Source organism: Lichenostomus cassidix, chromosome 1Aa (genome assembly GCF_008360975.1).
Source record: "Lichenostomus cassidix isolate B80296 chromosome 1Aa, HeHo_3.0, whole genome shotgun sequence".
In the NCBI taxonomy this organism is placed as follows: Eukaryota; Metazoa; Chordata; class Aves; order Passeriformes; family Meliphagidae; genus Lichenostomus; species Lichenostomus cassidix.
The window spans coordinates 6,221,018-6,244,175 of record NC_139480.1 but is presented as its reverse complement, the minus strand read 5'-3'; the positions used below and the strand labels follow the sequence as shown (position 1 = coordinate 6,244,175).

Here is a 23,158-nt window from a genome sequence, read left to right as displayed (position 1 = left end):
GAAACCTGGCAATTCTTCATCTAGCTGGTGCATTACTCAGACATTGTGGTGATGGTTTACAGCATGAAAAAAGACAGATATGAACACAACCTCTCTGCTCACTGCAACCCCTTGACTAGATTAATCCTCCCTTCCAAACAGGATTTACTTTTCTTCATTTTATAAACAGGCTGAGTGGTGTTGGGGATGAAATGTCCATCCACAGCAGGGAATGAGGCCAGCAGCTGAAATCAAGAGGCCTTTTTACTCACTGAGCTTCAAATCATGGTCCAGGATTGATGAAGAAGGGTCTATTTCCCTGTCCCTCAGCATGACCATCTGCTCCCGTCTCAAGAAATCTCACCCACAGCCTGACTTTTTTAGTCAAATACTCATGGATTTCTAACACAGAAACCCATGATGTCCAGGTGAATGCCTTTCAAATGGGGACTGTTACACATTTAACAATATCAACTCATTTTTTAAGCCTAAAGCATATTTTAAATAATTTCTAAGGATTCAGTATGATTAGGTATGCTGTTTGATAAAGAGGATCCCTCCCATGTGCAGTGCCAATGGTGATACCATCTTTCATCCAATGAAAAATCTAGCAAAATCCTTCTCTGTAGGGATCCATGGGTCACATAAAGCTGATAAGATGGTACAACAGCTATTTTAAGATGTTTGTACAGAAAACATGTCTTTGCTTCTCACAATGATAAGTCTCCAGATCCTCTGGCTGATCCACAAAAAAACTCTTCACAATCCCACTGGCACTGTTTGCAAGCTGCTCTAATAGCTGATTACATCCAGTTAGCTTTTATTTCAGAAACAACCCTGTTGAAGTAAAAAAAAAAAAGTAAACAAATGTAAAACTAATGTAACTAGGAAGAGATTTAGAGGCTGATTCTCCAAAGAAAGTATTCTATCAGATAATTTAAAAAGAAGGTGATACAGTACTTCCTTGTGGTAGCATTTATTATTTGTTTAACTAAAGGTCAGCAAAAATAATAAAAAATCTGTTGTCTCAGTGACTACAAAGGCAGATTTCAGGCCTGGGGATCTGCTCCATTTTAGAAGAAAAAAATTCATGTCAACAAACAGCACACTTTGCCAAACACTTCTTTCACTTCTCCCACCTGTCTCTGGGTTGAAGGCTGTTGGCTAAACCCTCTTGCCCCATAACTGAGTGTGCAGATTCCTTGTTTTCCTGACACCTTCACACAAATCGTCCTCCACTTCTGGCACCTCTTTTTCTTTTTTTTTTTCCTGTGGACACTGAATGTCAGAAACACTACTTATACTTATTTCACAACAGGTTTGTGGCAAGCAAGAGAAAAGGCTGGAGCCTGGAGCCCACCCACCTTGAAAACCTTCCTCCCAGCACCCACCTCTGATAGAGATTTTTTGACAGCACCATTCCCCAGCTATCCTCTCTCCAAATCAGATCTGTAGCAGCCCCTTTGGTTCTCATTTTAATTTTGAGAAATCCTAGCTTTGCTAATCTACTGAGAGTTGAGGAAATATGTATTTCTCCACTAAGAGTCCCCTCCACTCCCTGTTTATTCGAGGACATTTTCTCCCATAGTGCCTTATCTTTGCCATTGTTTCATGGTCTAATTACTTCCCTTCTGAGAACTTAATTTAATTTATCTCCTTGGAGTCAGGCAGGATCATATCAAATATGTAAACTCAGCTGGGCATGATATTCATACAAACAAAGGCTCCGCCTGCACACAATTCCTGCCCTATCACAAGCAATCCCACTTAGAAAAGGGAACATGCATTTGTGAAAGTCTCCATTTATTGCCATTATTGCAGCAATGTTGTACTGTGCAAACTCGAGCTACTGCTAGCCAAAGCATGCTACAGTTTCCTCTGAGCAAACTAAAATATTTTTAGATGAAGAATAAATAATCAACTTGGATGAGTCTGAACAAAGAAGCCTCTGACTGAATTCTAACGGAAGGAAATTGTTTAAACAAGTGTTTGTTTTCTGAAATGTTAGCAGGTTTCTGGTGTCGAACTCTACTGATCCATACAGCACAGTACAGCTAAGAATGACATTTATCCCCACCTTCTCTGCTCTTCATATTCCTGTGCTCTTTGCTCAGTGTCTGTCCAGGTTGGTACCTCAAGTGTTGGTACATTTGGCCCATTCCCAGATATGCTGCCAGGATGCTGTGGCTGCAGTCAGTGGTAACATTCCACATGTTTTGTTGAAACATGGACTTTAAATGAAATTTTTATTCTCTCTCTGCCACTAAAATGGACTGCAGAGATCTTGTATGTTGGCATGTTGTCTAATGGTTGCTTTCTCCAGGCATGTTATTTTCTTCTCGGAGTGTGAGGAAGAGGGGTTTATGTACACAAAATGTGTAACAGAAGTGACAGGAAAGGTCCATACAAATAGGAGGAAAACAACCTCAACCTGGATAACTAGAAGGCAATTTCATTTAATAATATGGCCAACTTTTGACTAAATAGTTTCAGATTTTTTAAAAAAAAAATTTCATTTAAAAAAATGAAATCATAAAGAGCATTTGGGAAATTCTTAATAATAATGTAGAGTATAATAATAAATAATACAGAGCAATTATACAGTTATAATCTCAAACATGCTGTGTGAGAGATCTTCTAACTCTACTAGTCAACACATGGAATAAAAAAGTGAGCTCAAATTGAAGCTGTTGTTGTTATTATTCCTCACAGAGGAGAGCAGACAACGCTGCTGCCCATCACTGCTGGTGGCATGGCAAAGGTAGGGGATGGCAGCTTCAGAAGAACACACACAAGTGCTTAACAAATACCAACTTGTCTAGTGGTCTGCCACTGAAACCAAATTGGCTTAATTTCCTTTTCACACTGCAGAAATCAAACCAGCCTATTTGAAAATAAATATGCCATCTTTGAGACCAATTAAATTTTGTAAGCCGTGACTAGGGGGAGAGGATCAGAAGTTGGGCTTCGTAATTAAAGCTGACTGCAGTCTAAATTACTAAGAGATTTTGGCTTGTCTTGATTGCGCATTCCTCAAGATAAAACTCTAATGACTGCCTGATCTGGATCTCCCTCTGTACCTCATGTGTGGTTGTCAGGAACCTGTTACAATCCCTCCTGCAGAGATGGGCTCTTCCAATTTAGGCTGTAGTGTCTCCTGTCTTTACCTTGACAGGAGAGCTCTGCTCAGTCCCCAGCTGACAATACAAGTGCTCACCTGCTAAAACATGCATAGGGAAAAGGAAATAATAAAAGCAAAAACTATAAAGCATAGGCCAACTGATGAGCAAAACACCATTTTTGTAATATGGACAGACACCGATCTCTAAGATAAGAATCTTTCCTAGGAAATATCACACCCAAGGATCTTACTAAATTCAGGGCAAGCAAAGCAGCACGCCAAGTATAAAGACAAGTTGTTACAACTTCAAGACATTTTTTTCATACCAGTGCCAGTTTGACGTGTCCCACCCCATAAAATTGTTTTCTATTGCTTCCTCCTATGTGATACCACCTTTAAAACAGTAATTAGAGGACGTGTTTGTTTAGAGGAACGCAAATTACTGCTTTGCTTCAGGGCCTGCTTAGCATGTCAAGTTAGCCTGGAACCAGAGTAAAATCATCAGCAAAAAATAAATAGTCTGTGTACAGTTTCATACAGAATGTAACACCTCCCTCCAAGGTGCTCATGCATCATTTAGTGCTTAACACATTCCCAAGAAGCAGGAAACAACTCAGACAAGCATCAGCACTTAACCATTTGAGGGCAGCCATCCTACCTCGGGGATGTCTTGAGAAAGGTGGGACCATTTCCAGTTCCCAGAAAGGAAACAAAAGGTCTTGGTCCCCACCTTGACTCCAGGTGAGCATGTTTGCCTTGCCCGTCTGAGCAAAGAGTTCACAAGAAACTGGGCTCAGTGCCTGGTTTCATTCTCCCTGTGGGTCGATCAAATATTTGTGTGCTGCATCTCACCACAGTATTTCAGCCTGTGCTGGTCCCCTGCTCTTTAGGGCATCCAAGAACAGGTTTTAGTACTAATCTAAGGAATTCATACACTGAGTTAAGCTTATCCTATCCCAGGGAGCATCTGCCTTTCTACCAGACTTAGTAATTTCAGCAATGGCAGTCAGACACTAAAGGTTTGACAGCTGCAAGGAGAAGGGACAAAGGATATCTCCATGGCTGACCCAGCACTCTGGAAGAGCTCAGTATGTGTTTGGGCAAAGTAATGGTTTTTTTCTACAGGAATTACTATTAAAGGATATTAGTCCAGGGTTGGCCCTCAATCACCATCACAGTCCAAAGGATTTCTAGCAATACCCATGTCCTTGCCACCATCAGATTTTCTGAAAGACCTGTTTCTTCATGAATGCTTTTCTCATAGCCATTAATAAAACATTTCCACCTCTTCACAGGCAGAGAAGGATTTTTTTGTACTTCATTGTTTGCAGTGTTGCAAACACAGTGCCAAGATACCATGGTGAGAAGTAGCTATGAGCTATGATGCTTAAAGATATTCCTTAGAGGCTAAGAAATGCACACACAAATGGGTTTATAATATGGTCCATATAACGATGCACATCACATCACAGAATCATAGAATCACTATGGAAAAGATGTCTAGGATCACCAAATCCAACTCTCAGCCATGTTCACCACTACACCATGTCCTCACATGCCATATCCTTATGGGTTTTGAACACTTCCAGGATGATCAATGACAGATTGTATTTTCTGTGGCTTTTCTGTTTATACCAGACAAGTCAGTCATGTGAAGAGCACTACTAACTCCAGCAGAGGTATGAAAAAATATTGGAGTTCTTCATGGGTCAACTATGCTCTACACACCCAATTCTACTGAAATAATTTGGGCCAGAGTAGAATTGCCAGCCAGAGACTGGACAAGAAGGTGTCATCTGGTGGGCAGAGACAGCTATGAAATGGCTTCGCCTTTCCTAAGTCAGAAATACCACAGGCAGGTTACAGAAATCACAGTGTTGTCTACTCGGTGGAGGATGTCTCCTCAGGGCTTTCTTTTCAAGCAGACAGACCCACGGTAAAGGTCAGCATCGTTTACAGACAAATCTATTTTGTAATACATGGAGCACACTGTGCTCTGTGCTAGACACTTCACACACAAAACTCACTGCCTCGGATCGACACGAATCCTCGTCGGCATCAAAAACTGCAGAGCAGGGAGGATGGGAGGAGCTCAGCCAAGCAGCAGGTTTGCCACCCCTGCATCATGCTCATGTGGCACAACCTGGGTTAGCTGGTGGTACAAACACCTGAGCCCCCAATGTTCTGCAGCCCTGAGGGCTCATTGATCCCTGTTTGACCTTGTTTTGACTCAGACAACAAACATTGGGGAGGTTCTAGCCCTTGTGCAAACCTTTCTCCAGCCATGACCACAGCCAGCATCAGGCCGTGAGTCTCACACATATGGATGCACCTCTGACAACATTTGGAAATCCCTCCTTGAGTGCAAGAATGATCTGGCACATATTTTCACTCTGCTTTTTACAGCTTTTAGAGCTTACCTGTAAAACTCTATGAAACACTAAAGGTGAATTTGAACAAGCTGTCAGTTTGCAAGGGGGTTCACAGCTCCCATTCGAATTCTTGGCACTTGTGGTCACTTTCAGATTTTTTTTCTATTTTAAGTGAGAAGTGCAAAAATAAGCAGCAGGAATTAACTGTTTGGGAACCTCTTCAGCATCCAAGTTGGGGAACATCTTTTCTTGAATCTTCTCATCTAGCTCCATTCCTCCTCCATTCCCCCTGTCTCCTGGATTACTGAATCTTAAAAGCATCCCTGTAGCCACGTGTCATGTTTAAATATATTTTCTATTTAGAGTAATGTGCATGTGTAATGCTTCCAAGGGAAGGGGGGATTACTGCAAATGCAGTGATCCTAATTGAGGAGCATTTTTGTTCTGTTATGGGACAGTAAGTCCTGTTGGCAGAGCTATGGAATCGCTTCTGGTCCCACCATAGCAGAATTGATGCAGCTTCTTTCATCAGCAGTATAATTCCTCACCGTTATCAAAGGTAAAGAGGAGAAAATGTGAGGAAAATTGTTTACAAAACAGCAAGACCAACTGCTCAAAATTTTCCACTTTATTTATAATACAAGGAGAAGCAAAGCACTGCAAAGCAGTTTTTAATTAACTGCTTTCTCTCAGCAATACTTTTTGCTTTGTACAACAGTGCCAAGTGCTGATATTTATATAACTCAGTAATGGTTATGATTTTGCTTCAAAAATGTTATTTCAGTGTTGCTTTGCCATCACCCAACGAACCCTGGTGTACATGTGGCTTCAGGAGGAACCTTGGGGAAGAGATGGTCTTTTAGGACCCTCAAATAAAAAGTTTAGTCTGGAATAGGCTCAGAATAAAACCTATTTTCTAAGTTTCTTCCTCCACTTCAGAGAAGGGAAATCATGGCCAGGACCAAGGATGAAACCACAGACACCAACACTCTCAGTGACACCAAATCCCCTAACACCATCTTCTCCCCTGGAGAGTGGCCACAGCACAGGAATGGGCAAGGACTGGCTGAGACTCCTGTGGGGCCAATTAAAGGTGATGTGAGCTCAAGTATTTACTTGGAAGGAAAAGTCAATATATGGGGATTTCCTAAAAAACATATCCAATACTAACTCCTCCACAATTTTATTGCTACTGGAGGTGCTTTAACCTGCCACAGTTAACTTTTGCTTTCTCCTGTTATTTTCTTGGGAGGCTTTTTTTCATTTCTCCATGTTTCAGAGTGGTGGTTTCCACCCAGGGGAGTGCAGACCCTTAGGAATCTGTGGGCTTCACAGAGTCCATAAAGGATAACTAGAAAAGTAAATCCATCATCCAGGAGTTTCAAATTAAATTGCTGTGGAGGACCTGGCTCTGTTACTGGAAAAAAAATTAAATACCTGCCTATTCAAATGGCTGAAAACCATTATTAAAAAGCCATTTCCAGAATAAACTCTTGGGCTTATGCTCTTTCATTTTCCTAAAAACAAGACACAGATCACCCACAGCAGTCAGAGCACTGAGTCCCCCACCAAAACCCCTCCTTTTGCCCCATTTCCATATATTTTATGTCCTTGGCTATGGATCCCTGCTTTGTCTCACCCACACAATATCAGTGTGTTCCTAAAATCTCCCTCTCAGTTAACCAAAACCTACAAGGGGAATAAATGGCTTTAGTAAATGAAGATAAAATCTGGATTATCACCAGGAATTATTGCCAAATCAAGCATTCTTTTCAGGATTATCCCACTCTGAAAATGCATTTTTGATCTTGCCATGCTCCCTGTAAATCCCTGTATGCCATTGGAACACTTCCAGTCACAGAGTCTGCCTGAAGAATGTCAAAAATATTCTCCAAGTACCCAGAACTGTCTCTAAAGAAGAGCCCTGCACTCAATTCTGCATAGTAAAAATTGAGAGATTCCATAAGACAAGGACCTACATAGGCAGAATATTAAAGAAATACGAGATATTTTAACTTATTGAGAAATACACACACAAGTAAATAGAAGTTAAATCCTGACAAATTCCCAGACAAATAATAGAGTATTTATTGGAAGGAGTATATGGGATGCTTTTGCAGTTCTAGTGTAGAAGCAGGAGACTCCCACAAAGCCTGGCTACCTTTCTAGCCATGAGTCAAATCCAGTTTGACTCCAAGATCTACATAGCATAAACAGATGAAATAAGACAGCCCACTTGACACAGTGGGTCAGATCAGGTGAGTGACTTTCTCCTTCCAGAATCAAACACAGAGTTTAAAGTTGCTGAAACACAAAGTCTAGTCCAAAATGAAGCTGAACTTTTGGGCAGTTTGGGTGCTATATTTTTTCTTGAAAAAGTCTGTTGCTTTTTCACAAGGGAGTATGACACAGAAAATTATATAGCTGACTAATAAAACCCATGAGGTCTTCTAATGTCCTCCAGACAGGGGATTTCAATGGGATTCAGATCACTGCCCTGTGCAGATGCTTTTAAAAATGCCACTCAAGTGTGCTTGAGATACAGATGTGACAGTGTCAACACAGGATCACATCTGTAAAGCTTACAAGATTTCACTGTGTGTAAACTCATGCAAAGCACAGCCCTCTACACTCCCTGACATCCTCTTTCTGATGTTTACTAAATTGTCCCCAAGCCATCCAACTAATATGTTTACCTGTTTCATCTTCTCTAGGACCATATACAGCACTAAAATGAAACCAATCTAATTATGTTAAAATCAAATGGTGTAGGTGTTCTAGCTTGAATAGTCATTTAATACTCAACTATGGGGAAAGAAATATAGTGAAAGATTTCCAGAAATACTGACATCAATCTTCCATTTCAAGAGCAATTCAGAGTGATTCCAAATATAGTTGGGCCTATTAAGAAAACAGCGTTTGGGTAAGAGTGCAAACTACGTCATCATAAGAAAGAAAATCAGAAACACATGCTTCTGATGGTAGGAGGAATTTTAAACAAAGTCAGCAATTCAGCGTCCTAACAGTAAATCAGAGAAAAGAGGGGAGAAAATCTCTGTGTGCCAACCTAGCCCTTTCAGAGTGAAGTTTGGTGATGAACTCTTGTCTGATCTTTCAGTTTCTAGAAGGAAAACCAACTTAATGATACCAGCAGGAGGAAGCCCTGCTGAATAAGACATAGGCCATGTTCCCCACTCTCTCACAGAAGCAGCCTTTTGGATTCCCCTGTTCCAGTTCTACCTTTGGAGCAGCAAATCCCCGTATGGGCTAGGGATGTTTTTTCAGATGTACCAATCCAGGAGGCACTGGGGATGAGGAGAGGAGGCTGTGCAGCACTTCTGCTGTGCATAAAGCCCTGAGTCCACACTGCACAACCACACAACACAAAGCCCTGCAATCCTCATGGGTGACCTCAGCTCGGGCTTGCTTTCCCCTTTTGCTTTGGGCTGAGATTCTCAAGGGAGCCTCGAGGAGTCATGTAACCAAGTTCAACGACTTTGAATTTTCCTATTGACCAGAATAGCATTAGATCATATTACCCATGTCTATTTGTTAATGACGAGTGCTCGTTTACCCATGCTGGTGCTACATGGCTTGGACGTGTGTGTTGGACACCATAAATGGCAAGTGTGATGCCTTCAAGACATAAACACTGTGGGACATGCAGTACTTTCACTCAACAGCAATTTTCTCAGGAACACACAAAAAACGCAGAAGGCACAGTTTCAAACTTCACGCCAAGTTTCAAATTCCCTCCCACCAACCCACTTGTAGTAAATATAAATCAGACAGCCATTTTTATTACTGTAATATAGAAAGGGGAGAACTGGCATTTCTATATAAATGCCAATAAAAGCTACATCTTTTGGATCGTGTCACATCCACAGATTTGTTGTGGCTCACATAAGAGGGCATATATAAAACAATGAAAAAGCCCTTTCCTCTTTGTTTTCAGTTAGAAATCCCCCATTATCCCCTTTAGGAGCAAAGCTGTGAACAGCCACTGTTTTCTCTTCTAATTATCAAGTTTACAGCAGACAGGAGAGTGACCAGATTGCTTTGGTCTGGAGAGATGCTTCTTAACAACATGTATTATACCAAATGTTGCTGTTGCCTGTGAACTCTTCTGCTTTTGGTGGAGGGGAAAAGAAATTAAACAGCTGAGAAACAACCCCATGCTGATGTGCATTTTTCAAACCAGTATTACAGAGCATGAGTTAACTACTGCACTCAGAGGCTGGTCCACTAAGGCCTGAGTCTATTCCTTCAGTGGCCTGCAGGGAATGGCTGCTTAGCTGAGGCTGCAAATATATGCATGTGTAAGTCCAAAAAGGTTGCAGTTTAATCCCTGGTGAGTCAGCCAAGACAGGAGATATCACAAAGGTATGAAGATATTTGAAGCAGGTTGTTATTTTATTTGGTGGGAACCAAACAGATTATATATGGAAATTTGGAGTAATCTCAGAAGGAGACACTGCTGGTGTGCAGAAATGTATCTAGCACAGTTCACTGCTACACATTTGTCAGTTGGTTTTGGTTCGGAATAGACCTGTAATATATACAACATTATTTGCAAAAGCTCCCTACAAATATCCTTTCTCAAAGTTATTGAACAAACTTTCAAGAAAAAGATATAAATTCTGCTATTTCTATTTTTAAGTGCCTTCAAAGAAGAGCCTCTTAACTCTAAGAAGGCTTGAACTCACCTATGTCTACTTTTCTGGACAAAAAAAAATTAAGGGTTAAGTCAAGGAGGTAAAAGCATTCCTGTTTAATGAAATGCTCCATAATTTTCATTTGATAAAACATCTGGCAAAGTAAAAGCTGGCTGTCACTTATCCTTAGGGAAATGATTTCACAGTCCACTTACTGATACAAATTGTCAGTATTAAAACTACCCACAGGTTTCTGCACTTAAGAGAGATTTAAGACCTGGGCAATATATCCAGATGCCTCTGACAGCCAGAGACATAGAAACATGGATGAAAGCAAGGAAAGTGTTTGGCTTCAGTTTGGAAACTGGTTTGATTAGAAGGCTTAAAGTCCTGTAGCTGCAGAAGCACAGTCCCTTACTAGGGCCACTCAATTCAGGATAAAAAAATATCTATTTTGATTAAGCCAATGCCTTATGAACATAAGACACAAAAAATTTAGGATTTCTGATTTTAAAAAGATAATCAATATTTAATTTGGAACAAAATTATCATCAGCATTTCCTTGGTCAAACTGATTACCAGGGCAGCCTTCAGCCTATATGAGTGTCCTGTATGACTGTCTTTGTCAAAAAATAAAGCCTGTACCTACAGATATTTTTTCTACTTTTTTTCCCCTTCAAATATCGTACTGAACACAAATGAAGTGTTGTATGAGTAAGCATTTTAAGAAAAAAATCAATATGTATCATAGTTGACAGCTGCAGACTTAGTTGGTCAAATACCAATTAATTTATGCAGCTGTCAGTTCAGGACATTTTGGATATATTCCAAACACAGAGGTTGCTGTCAGGTTTAACCTGATGCAGCAGAAAGTAAGATAGAATACAAATATTTTCCCATTTTATTATGGTCAGAACCAGCCCTCTTCTGTCAAACTCTGGTTTAAGACACCTAGAATTGTTAATGAAACACAAAATTTAATCGTGATTCACCTTCTATAAATGAAAACAGGAGGTGTAACTTGCCAACAGAGTTGTTTTAAATTCACACTGGAGTCTCAGAAAAACTTGCCCACTGATAACATCACTGTCTAATTTCATTTAATGAAGGCCAAAAATACAGCAACTTGTGTTTACAAAGCATTTTAACATGCAACTAAGAGTAAAAAACTGCTCTGGATGAGGAGTACTCACGAAAACTGTCATTTCTGATAAGATTTCTGTTTCTACCTTCTTGAACTGACACTTCTGGAATACTTGTTTATCCTCCCTGTACATTCTGATCCACTTAGAAATGCATATTTGATGATTTCCACAGCAAGTGAGATTCGAGCTCAGATGCAGCTGTGTACCTTGAGGATGCTTCCAGCTGGCCAGGTGATTCTTACCTTGCTTTTACTTGTTCTCTTCATGCAGTGCTTCACAAATTATAACTCTACCACTCCAATACTCCAGTGTTTTATAACTTACTGAGTGGATTTTACTAGCATGAAAGTAAAATAAAGGATTATTAATTGAGTTGCTTGGACTATGCATCTAAAAACTTACCCATCATCAAAATATGGTCACCCTGAGGTTAGAAACTTACTGGTTCCCAACAGGACATCACAACAGCTTATCATAAAACATTGAATTCTTCCAGTTCATGTTTCAAGGCAAAAGTAGAGAGTAAAGGCAAAATGCAATAGGTTGATAATATTTAGACAAGGACATCTTCCCTTCCCTAATGCCATGAGATGTTTAAACAGCTTTTGTACTTCTTCCAAATGAAGAAATTACTCCCATGGAAAAAAAACCCCCACCTTATTTTTGGACAAAACATTCCAGATTACCTATGAAGATTCTTGGGAGAAAAAACAGAAGAAGATGCATTTTGCCTAACAAGACCACCTAGGAGTGCACTGAATACATCCTTAGGTGCTTTTAGGCCCCAAGTCATCCTTGAAGATGTGAACTGCAAGCACTGGAGAAAATGCTGTCCCTTCTACCAGAGGCATCTGCTTGCAAAATAGCTAACTCTTAGATTTAAACATGTGGGTGTAACAAAGACAGACCTTATGAATCCAGACTTAAAGCTGAGTCATTCATCAAACTTTATTAAAAAGGCTTTATGCATCTTAACAATTATTTCCTTGTAGGTAACAGACAATGGCAATATAATCAGATACTTGTACCACTGAAACACAGTCATAACCATCTTCCTGAGTGTTACATACTGGAAAATAGGGCACATATTCTCATTCTTCAGCTAGGAGCTCTGAAAGGACCCTGGCTTTGTTATTCCACCTGTGCACAAGACAGGCTCCCCAGGGAAGTGGTCACAGCATTGAGCCTGGCAGAGGTCAAGAAGCATTTAGACAATGCTCTCAAGTACATGGTGTGACTCTTGGGGTGTCCTGTACAGAGCCAGGAGGTGGACTCGATGATCCTTGTGGTTCCCTTCCAAGTCAGGATATTCTGTGATTCTGTGTGGCACAGCAGCAGACACCATTGACAAACTCATTCTGCTAATCTGGACCCTTCTTAGAACAACTCTTTCTGAAATCAGTTGTTACTTCTTTGAATTATTTTAAAAGTTGGAGCACTGAGTGACAATGTGCTTCCATCCCCTCCTGCCAACGTGGATATGTAATTTTTTGAGATGAGTCAGGGTATGGGGTGACCTTGAAGGACAATAGTTAGGCCAGGGAGATCTGGTAAACCACCACCACCACCACCACCCAGGAGAGAGGACAGCTGCATCATCACCCAGCAATTACAGCAAAATGACTTATCACACTAAGTCTTTGAAGGAACACAGCAGTCTGGGTGTGCAGAGTGTGAAGTCAGGCTGAGACACAGAAATGCCACACACCATCCCTGAAGCCTGTCCCAGCAAACTGCACGTGAATGGAACTGTGTACAACCAGAGATTCTGTGATTACTACTTCAGAGAGGATTTTTTCTCTCCCATTTGATGTATTTTAAGGATTTTTTAAAGATGCATTGATCTGTTTCCCTACATCTGCTAACATCTAATCAGGCATGAAATGCGATCCAGGCAGTCCTGGCTGCAAATCTTCCCCTGCAAAGTTTCCAGCATCTTAGTGATGAAGAATGGTGTCAGCTTTGTTTCAGGTTTCACATTTTTTTCACTCGGATGAATTCTTTGCAGCAAAACTATTTGCTTAACGCCGAGCCAACTGCTGGTGCCAAGGCAGAGCTGCCCTGTGCCATATCCACATACACAGGGTCAGATTCCCTTTCTCCTGAAACCGGAGAAGGGCAATTCATCCAGTCTGCACCTCCCTGATCCAGGAGATGATCTCATGGTTTAGGCTGATGTCAGCCTCCAGGCATGCCCAACTGTCCCCATACCCTGAGTTTTGTGGATCCTGGCTCCTATCCATGTCTGCCTGCCTCCCTAGCAGGGATTTCTGCAGAAGTGCACAGCTGTAAGGGCAGCTCCATGGGCAGACACTGAGGTCCCTCCAGGCATCCAGATCAGCCCCAAAGACGTATGGGGGCAATGGTGAAGCAAATCCATGCATGGTGCCAACAAATATGTTCTTGGAAAGGCCCTATCCTGACACCACTGACATCAACATCATTAATGGTACCACTGCGTATCACCCCCTAACTGGTGGCTTCGTGTCTGAGCACCCTGAGCCATCCTTGGGGATGCAGTACCCTGCTGGGGAGCTGGTTTTTGGGATGCCCTGGATTTGTAGTTGGCAGGGCTCAGAGCACGGCAGCAGAGGGAGAGCAGAGTCAGCCTTCTGTCACCCCAACGCAACTGCAGTGGCATGAGCAAGCCAGGTTTTAACAAGTAAATCTACATAAAAGCTTTCTCAGAGAGTGATTACTTAATATAACAACCAGCTGTCTCTTCAATTCTTGCTGAGGCAGCTGATCTTCTCACCATTATTCACAGAGGAGAAAAAGCAGGGAAAAAATAAAAAAGCAGCAAGCCTGTTTTGTCTTTAGGGTAAGCAAAGCACCAGAGAAATTATGATACCTGACAGACAGAGATGTCAAGTGCTTTTTTTTTTTGTTTGGTTTTGTTTTTGTGTCTCCTAACTATCCATCCATTTCTTGACAGAAAAAAACTCTTACTGCTGAGGTGCAAAGGGGTAATTAGTCATTAACCCCTTAAAGGTTAATGATCCCACAGCTCTTTGTACATCAGCTACACAATCTAATTACTATCATTTTTATGTTAGCACTTATCAACACAGGATCTGAATGTCTCCAGTTCAGCTGGCCCTGTACTCTGCTGTGCAACCTCAGACAGGAAAACAATTTCCATAGGAGAACATCAGTGGGCACCAGCAGAGCCTCCAGACTGGGAAACTCGAGTGTGGGACCATCCAGGCCTCAAGGGCTGTATTTTCTGACCCAAAGACAGCCGTGGCTTGAACAGATGGGTTTGTCCCACAGAGTCATTCAGGAACATTCATCTGAATTAATTAAAGGCCTGAATTTATGTTAGGGCACATGAAACTTCTGCATGACCAATTTTATTCAGAATTAATGTAGCCTTTGATTCCAAGTTAAATTGCACAGAAGAGTTTAATAAGAGGTAACTAATGGGTTTCAAAACTAAATTTGGAATTGTCTTCCTGGAGGCTATTGGGTCAGCTCCAGAGGGATGGGGCATAACAGAGACAAGAATCTGGGACAGAGATGTTTTACAGAGAGTTTGCCAATGGGCTGCTGAAAAGGAGCAAAAAGGTACCATTTTTTAATTACCCTTGCAGCCTTCATGTAAATCTTGAGAAGGGGTGATTCTTCCACATTTGTTATGTTTAGCATGAGGAACAGCACTGCCTCCTGGCATGGAGCAAGGGGCCCCTTTGACCACCATCTGATTTATGGGAGAGCAGGAGCTCCCATACTTTCACCCACATTAGGAAAACTTTTCATTGCTGTTTTTTATTTAGTTTCACGTTGGGTATAGCCCTGACCTCCCAGACTTTGCAGGGGGATGCCTCCCCTCCTCCCTCCCTGCTCTTTATCCCAGCAGCAGCTCCTGGCTGTAGGTGCAGGCATATAAGGAGTGAGGCAGTGCCTGGGCATGAATCACTGCCTGAACATCCTGTCTCCCGAGGAAACGGGGATGGAAAGCACTGGCAGAAGTTTAGCTGACTTGCTAGGAACAGTTCCCTGTTTAACAGAAAAAAACAGCCTCAGACCTCAAGAAGGCATTTGTAACAAGAAATTTAATGGTGCCTCTTCCAGAGGATCTAGGATAGTAAAGAGGAGGCAGAGAAGGTAAGAGGTATCTAAATAGTTTAGAAATTATTTTTAAAATCTTTGTTCAGCAGAAACTAGCTAAAGCAGACTTTTATTTGCTAGCTAGACAGTATTGCTTAGCAAGACACATGTGCACATTACTGCCATTAAGCAATCAATAAACCTGGATGCAGGGCTACACACCGTTTATTGTTCCTCCCCTTGCTTTGCTCTGACTCAGCACTGAGTCTGTAGGATTGGGCAGGTATTACCCAGGCAGCAGAGAGTTTATTGTGATAAATAGTTGTGCAGCCAACAGAAAAAAAACAAACAACAAAAAAAACCCAACCCCACAAGCAAATCAGGCATATTTTTCTCTATCTGACTTACAAGCATTTTTTTTTCTATTTAACTAGAACCTCAGACTGCTGTTTCTCTCCAGGCCAACTCTTCACACTATGCACTGCTGCAGGAACTCATGTAGCAGACGATTCCTCTTTCAGCGTGTTCCCACCTGCACAATTACCATAAGTGGAAGAAATTTCCCCTATTCTACAGCAAACAATGGAAAGGATTGCATTTCTCTTTCTGCTCAAAACCTGAACACAGTTGCTTTCAGAGCAGGTTATGAAACTCCCTACACATCAGAAAAATCTGTGTCACACCAAGGCGACCATGTGCTGTTGTTCCCCACAGACAGTTAATGGAGCTGTGACAGTCCAGTTCTAGAGATCCCATTTTCTTACTCCAACAGATTCCAAGCCATTCAAAGCATATTTTCCATGTCTTAATGTGTTAATCCAAGACATTAAGAAAACTTCTCTCTTGATGTGCTACAACACACAGGTGCCCAGTGGGGCTCTCACCCTTCCCTGAAGCATCCAAGCAAGGGGAGCTCAGCCTCCTCACCAATTTCACTGAACTAATTACTGTCTGAAATTAGCCACATGTGTAAATGCTTTGCCAGGCCCAGGCTCCTGGATTAACTGCAGACTCAGTCTCTCCCAGCACATTACTCGACAGCAAGCTCCTTCCCACTCCATCCCCACCCATCCGAGTCTTCAGGGAATGTTGCCATGGATTTCCACGGGACACAAAAGAGTCCATATTGGAAGAACCCTGTTAAGGTTGCTAGGCGTAAATATTGACTTAACGGCTCTTCCTCCTTTTTTCTTTTTTAAGAACAGATTTGTTGGCCATGGCTGGAAAAATAGAATTATGGAGTATGCATGATTCACTCTGGCACTCACACAAACATGCAGATCAGTTGGCTGGCAGCTCGGCTCCTCTGTTCGCAGAACATCGCTCCTAAAATGTGTCATTTTGTTTTGGCAGCAGCAGCATCCAAGCCCACAGAGAGAGAGATAAAATCTCCTACCTTCCATGTACTTCACATGGGGGTCACTGACCTTAGCCTGCACAGAATATTGGATTAATACTCCCAACAGCTTTTTAGTTCAGATGCACAGAAGGACTGACAGAAGTTTTGGTTTCACACCAAGAGCCCTCCCCTCTCACACCCACTCTCCTGGGTCTGCCAGCACAAGAGAGGACAGGAAAATAACTGCAGGTAAAACTGTTTATTCGGAAGTCTTTTCAATAAAGGCAGTATCACAGCCAATAAATATTGAGACAGACAATAATTCTTACACCTGAATGAAAGTAGCAGAGGTGAGAGGGGATTCAGCTTTTGGTCACTGGATTCATGTTTTCATCGCCAGGCTCTACTGCCTATAGTACTTCGTGGTCAGATTTTTAATCCTGAATGCAAAAAATGCTCCTCAAAATATTACTGCATCATTCAAACTCTCTCCCACATTGATTCTGCCAGATCTGAATGATTTGGCAGGACTAGCAGGAGGATGAACCTTCACCAGAGATACCTGAGGGTACAAAATATATGGGACATGGTGGGTATTGATCCTGGACATGCCAGCACAGCCTCTGACTGCTCCTAAAACCCTGCTCACCACTCACAGGGGCAGGAACAGCTCACCTGAGAGCTGGCAGAAACTGCAGTGAGTATATTCAGGATTTCGTACCAGACCCCAGTTTGACATACAAGTGGGAACTCAAGAGTTGTCACAGTTCACAGCATCTGGCAGAGGTCTGCCAGAAAGCACAGAGCTTGTCAGGGGGAAAACAAAACTCTAATGATTAAATATAGGAGGAGAAAGTCCAGTGTAAGGCAAGAAATCCTTTTCTGAAGGATCCCAAAGAGTTTGCCTGCATTTTAGCTTGGAAGGGTGTCGTTGGGACTTTTATCCCATGGGAGTTTAAGTATCCTCAAAAGACATAACGCAAAACCAGACAGGGGGTCCAGGATCAACACATGTGCATATTTATATTTGCTTTGGTTCCATCCTCTGGGTCTCTACACCTTCCCCTCAGGGAACAGGGAACAACTGCTCCTGCCAGGCATCGTCTGTGCACATCCTCCAGAAGAGGTGGCTCCGGGCATGGCTGTGGCTCCGCAGGGAAGCCCAGGGCTCCGGGGTCCCACCCACTCATTAGACAACACAAGAACTAGCCATCCCCACTCCGTGTTGAGCTACAAGAAACAAAATCAAGGGCACTTAGATGGAGCTTAGCAACAGCTGCTCAGGATCCATTCAACTTCTCTCAAATCTATTTTTACTGACAGTGTTTGAGGCAGAGAATTCATTGAACAAAGAAGCAGGTTGATATCTCTTCTCAACTGTAGGCAGAATCTAGTTTGTTTTTTTCTAAACGTTTCCTTGGTGGCACATACAAATTCAGTACTGCATCTGGAAGCAAGGATGTCTATTTTCAGAACAAAGACAATGACAGGCAAAGTTTGTATTAGCAACAGCTCAGTAGAAGACACCAGGAGATAAAAAAGCAAAATTCTCTTGTAAGGTCCTAACATGCATAGGACAAGAGATTGAGTCGATCCAATTGCATGAAATTAAAGGAGTTTTCTGCCCACTCATTCTCCTGCCCTTGCAGCTGGAATAGCACAGCCTGGGTGCTGCCTCCTGGTTTTTCAGGAAATTGTTTGCAGGGAACAGAAATGCAGACGTAAGAAATAACCTAAATTATTTCTCTGCTCTACCAGATCAGGGTCAAGGCTGATGCAAGGCAATTCTTACTACATGTCAATATTGCAGGTCTTACACCCCACGAGTACCAGGGGACAAACCTACCAACATAAAGACTTTAAAGCTGTGGTTATTGGCCATTATTGCCTGGCTACAGAGATGGTAGTGGTTGAGTTTTATGACAGAACCTTAGTAACTCTGCACAGGAAGACAAAAGGTTGCATTTGGCTGACCCAAGTTGGACCCGACAATAGAAAGGCACTGCTACAAATAGTTGTGGCCATGTCTCTCCACTGAAAAGGAGTGTCTTTTCTGTGTCTCTCCACTGAAAAGGAATGCCTTTTCTGTGCCTCTCCACTGAAAAGGAGTGCCTCTCCACTGAAAAGGATCTCCTCTGCCTACTGAGATGTCTGAATTTGTCCTTGAACCAGCTCCTTTGACCTAAGCTCTCTGAGCCCTTAGTTCATCCAGTTAGCTCTTAGGATGTTTTGTCACATGGTGCCCAGATGATCAGCCATCAGCTCTGACATGATAAAGCACTGGGGCAAGAAGTCCCACTTAGGACAGAAGTGCAGCAGGAATCAGAGTGTTCCAGTGTGGAGTTAGTTCCATACAGGTGTGCTAACTTTACCTCAGTGAGAAGAAAAGGTACATTTAGAAGTTTAAAACAAACTATGTGAACCAATCCTAAAGTAAACAATCTCTTTCCATTTCCTAGAATGAAAGTCAAGGGTGATAAGTTCAAATCCAAATATCTCAAGTCAGGTGAGATGAATCACACCTTTAGGGCATAAGATGAGGAAGAGGTAAGGATCAACCCTCTAATAATTACAACAAATTCATAGCAATTGTGAAATGTCTTTTTTTATCCATGTATTACAGCCACATTCAGGAAAAAACACCCTCACCTTCCAAAAGTGGCAGAGGTATCTCTCTCCATGGCACAGGTTAACACCATCTCCTATGACAACCCACAGCATGCCATAATTTTAGAGCAATTAGTAAACAGACTGTTTTAAGCATTTAGAGATTATAACCCTGCTCCTGCTCGCCTCAAAGCCTGTGACACCACTGCTGACATTCTTAGTACATAAAGTCTTTTCATGGCATGTTAGACTTACTCCAGCCTAACTCCTTTCCCACTTTGCACTTATCTGGTTGCATTCATACAAAAGAAAAGAAAAGCACTTCTCAAAAGGTTTTCAGTACCATTTAAATTTGTAGGATCTTGTCTGCCTGTGATGGGCTGAACAACTTATCCATCATATTTGTCAGTCATTGTTCCTTAAATGCAAGAGTCTAACTGAAGCAAAGAGGCAGAAACGAAGGTCTGGTACTCACTTTCTCAGCACTGCGATTTCATTCTCTATGCTGCTTTCTTTTCCCTTCAGTGCCTTCTTGGGAATGCACTTGACTGCAAAGAGTTTCCCACTCGCTCTCTCTTCGGCCAAAACAACTTCGGAGAATGCACCCCTGAAAGAAGAGAAGAAAAACTCTGGTTTAAAGTGGTGCTTCTTTGAAAGCCATTAACTGAAACACAACCATCGAATATGGTTTTGGTGTCCTTTGGAAGCTGCTCTTGTTAAACACAGAAATGACATTAAAAACATCTTTCACTGCCTTTACAAACATATGGAGACATTCACGCTTATGCAAAACATTAAAGGCTTACCAAACACAACAATTTTAATGAAGAATCACAGTCCAGCACAGATATGAGCAAAGCTTGAAAATGAGAAAGTACCATTTCTGCACACAAGGGCATGGACCATAGTCTGGCTGCTGACCTGGTGGGTAATGCACTTTTCCCCTTTCTGCAATTTTTTGGGGTTTAATTCACAAAGCAGCACCAAGTCCCCAGAACTAAGTGACACACCAGTGCCAGGAGTACTCCCAGCTCCTCAGTCACCACAAGAGGTCAGGGCCCCCACTCTGGTCCTCCCTGGCTGCCCAGAGCTTCCCCTCACCGTTGGATAAGCCCTGACTCAGACTGTGTCAGAATCTCTCTATGTATACAGAATTATTCCACAACACAAACTGATGTGGGTAACCACTAAAGCCAAAGAATTGGATTAAATCACAAGTCCAAACCTTGGCCTTAGTAGCAGCTTCCCTGTGGTCACCCCAGAGAAGGTTACACAAATAAAGAAACATCGTAACAGCAGCCAGTCACTAATTGCCAAGAGTGGGCAGTGCCTCTCCTTCATTAGGTTATTTCATAACAGTGTGTTATTTCTTGCACTGTCAGTGCTTCCTCCCAGGCCTCCGGACTTGACTGAGAAGAGGCCAGGCAAACATTATAGTCAGTGCTATACACATGTTTTTTTGGTTCCCAGTTTTTTGAGCATTTGAGCATCATTCAGACACTGCTACTCTGGACAGACTTTGCTGTGGTACATTAGGACCATCCTTACATTCTGGAACTTGTTACTGCTTTAGCAGCAAGGTACTGGGCAAGAGAGAGCATTGACCTGATGAGGAACAGCTGATCATTGCTCCTATTCATCAAAACCTCCTCCTGAAGCACCCACTTTATCCAACAGAGATCAGATCCAAGGACTTGTTTAACCCAATGACAACTGAAGGATCAGGCTGAGCAACCTGGCCTAGTGGAAGATGTCTCTTGCCCATGGCAGGGGATTGGAACGATATGATCTTTAAAGCTCCTGACATCTCAAACCATTCTTTGATTCTATGATCCATAAGCTGCAGGTTTGCATTTTATTTATACAAAATAAAAATAGTCTTTCCTTTATTATTTCCCCTTGTCAGTATTTATTCTGCTCTCCTACACAGCTCACTCTGATAAATGCCCTGGAGGGTGCTGAGCAAACCCAACCATGCTCCAGTCTGCTCTTAAAAGGTTAATGTTTGGTCATAGCTTCATTTGGCTACCACCAACTTTCTCTGGCTTCCATTCCTCACCACTGCTGGTAATCTAGATGTTTGTGGATAAACAAAAGAATTTCTTTTCCTGGCCAGGCTCCTCCTTTTTAAGTCATTCACTTGGATGACACAACCAGGCAGCTCTGACCTCACCAACAGCTCCCAAGTTGCAAAACAGCCACATGAATCATTAACTGGGCAAGCAAAAGGATGAGGCTGCTGCTCTGAAAACAAAGTACCTGTTTACCCAGAAATGCTTTTGTAGCCAGCAGATAGGGAAATAGTGACAGGAAGTTTAAGAAGGGATGAAAAAAGGGAACAAAAAAGGGAACAAAAAAGACTTTTGCATGCTGTTATACAGCAGATGTTTGACAGCTTGTCTACATGGGGCAGTGATCCTCTGAACCAAGAATGTTTTGCCTCATTTTTACTAAAAAGGACAGACTATGACTACATTTATGCCACTTGGAGTAGCAGAATGATTCACTGTTTTCTACTTTGTGTGTAATCCACCACGGCATGTCAGAACATCATGGGCTCCAATTTAGGGTCCACACAACTGATCCAAATGGCTCACACAAATTAGCCACCCAGAGTGCTTTTAATTGTGTTCTTTGCTTTCCTGTTACCAACAATCCTAGCCATTCAATTTACCAAGTAAAGTTTTCATCCTGACCCTCATGCTTGGGACAGCCAGACCAGAACTGCAATAAAACCCTTTTTCTGGAAAGCCCTAAGACCTCTTGGTGCTTACCAGCTTTGGTTGCACACCAGAGTACTCAGAAATTCACAGAGCTGCTCCCAGCTATATTTTGTGAACCCCTAAAGTCCCACCTGCTTAAGCTTTCAGCACTGTACTTCGCTCCAGCTGTGTCTTAAGCAAACTCCTGGCTTTCAGTTAAATGCTGTTAGAAGCTGCAATATTCACACCAGTCATTTACTGATCACACAGGTCTCCCAGTGTTTAAGAGATTATGAAAACACAGGGAGCTCCCATCCCAATCTGTGTTTCATTGCTGAAATCAGACAAATAATGGAAATCCCCTTATTTCCCCTCTACACAATAAAGCCAGCTTTGCAAAATGCCTCTATTTCAGCTGGCTCCATCATTTCACTAGATTTCTTCCTCCACTAACCAGGACAGACTTGGGTTTCATTGCTTGGAAAGAGCCTTTGTGAATTTAAATGAAATTTTTGGAGGGAGCTCTGAGATACTCACGAAACCCAATTCCCTATCTCCTTAACAACCTTTCTCATTAAAGCATGAAATAACCTGGAGCTCAGCTAAAATGTTTGGTCACATGTCAACCCTGGACACTGACAGGGTGCTTTTTTACATTGATTTTTGTATGAGGCCATGGCATGAAATTGCTAATGCTGGGAAGAGTCCCCAGGCAATGGGAGGGGGAGAGCTGGGGTGGCTCTGCCGGGAAGGCAGGAGGGAGATGTGAGGAGGTGGAATTGAGGCAATCTGCACTGTCCTGTGCACTATATATGCTCCTGTGCTCACAGAGCAAGGGAGAGGGGCAAAGCAACAAGTCAGTGCACAAAAGAAAGAGAAGTGAAGTGCTGGAAGGAAAGAGAAGGAAGAGAACGGATGCAGATAGGGATCAAAGTGTTAAGCAGAGACTCAGCAATATAGGGCAACAAGAAAGAAATGGTGGGAGGGAGCACCAGCAAGAAAGTGGCAGCAAAGATGCTCCTAGAGTCTGCTGGAGTCAGGGAAGAGTCAAAAATAATACAGAATAGATGCGCAAGCAATTATTGTAATTTCAAACATGCAGCTGAATTCATCCACCCTTAATGACACAGTCCAGCCTCCACTGAACCCCTCTTGACTCAGACACGAATAGGCAAACACTGAGAGAAA

At 42.2% G+C, this 23,158-nt stretch overlaps 1 protein-coding gene across 3 annotated transcripts in view; it reads right to left on the bottom strand.

The window, feature by feature from the left end:
• CAMK1D (calcium/calmodulin dependent protein kinase ID) overlaps nt 1–23,158 on the bottom strand; it is a 209,881-nt gene that overhangs the window by 99,934 nt on the left and 86,789 nt on the right. For all 3 annotated transcript variants that reach the window (XM_085082821.1, XM_085082831.1, XM_085082839.1), the window contains exon 2: nt 19,744–19,875. In XM_085082821.1, coding sequence (XP_084938947.1) covers nt 19,744–19,875 — 132 coding nt within the window. The remainder of the gene's footprint in view (nt 1–19,743; nt 19,876–23,158) is intronic.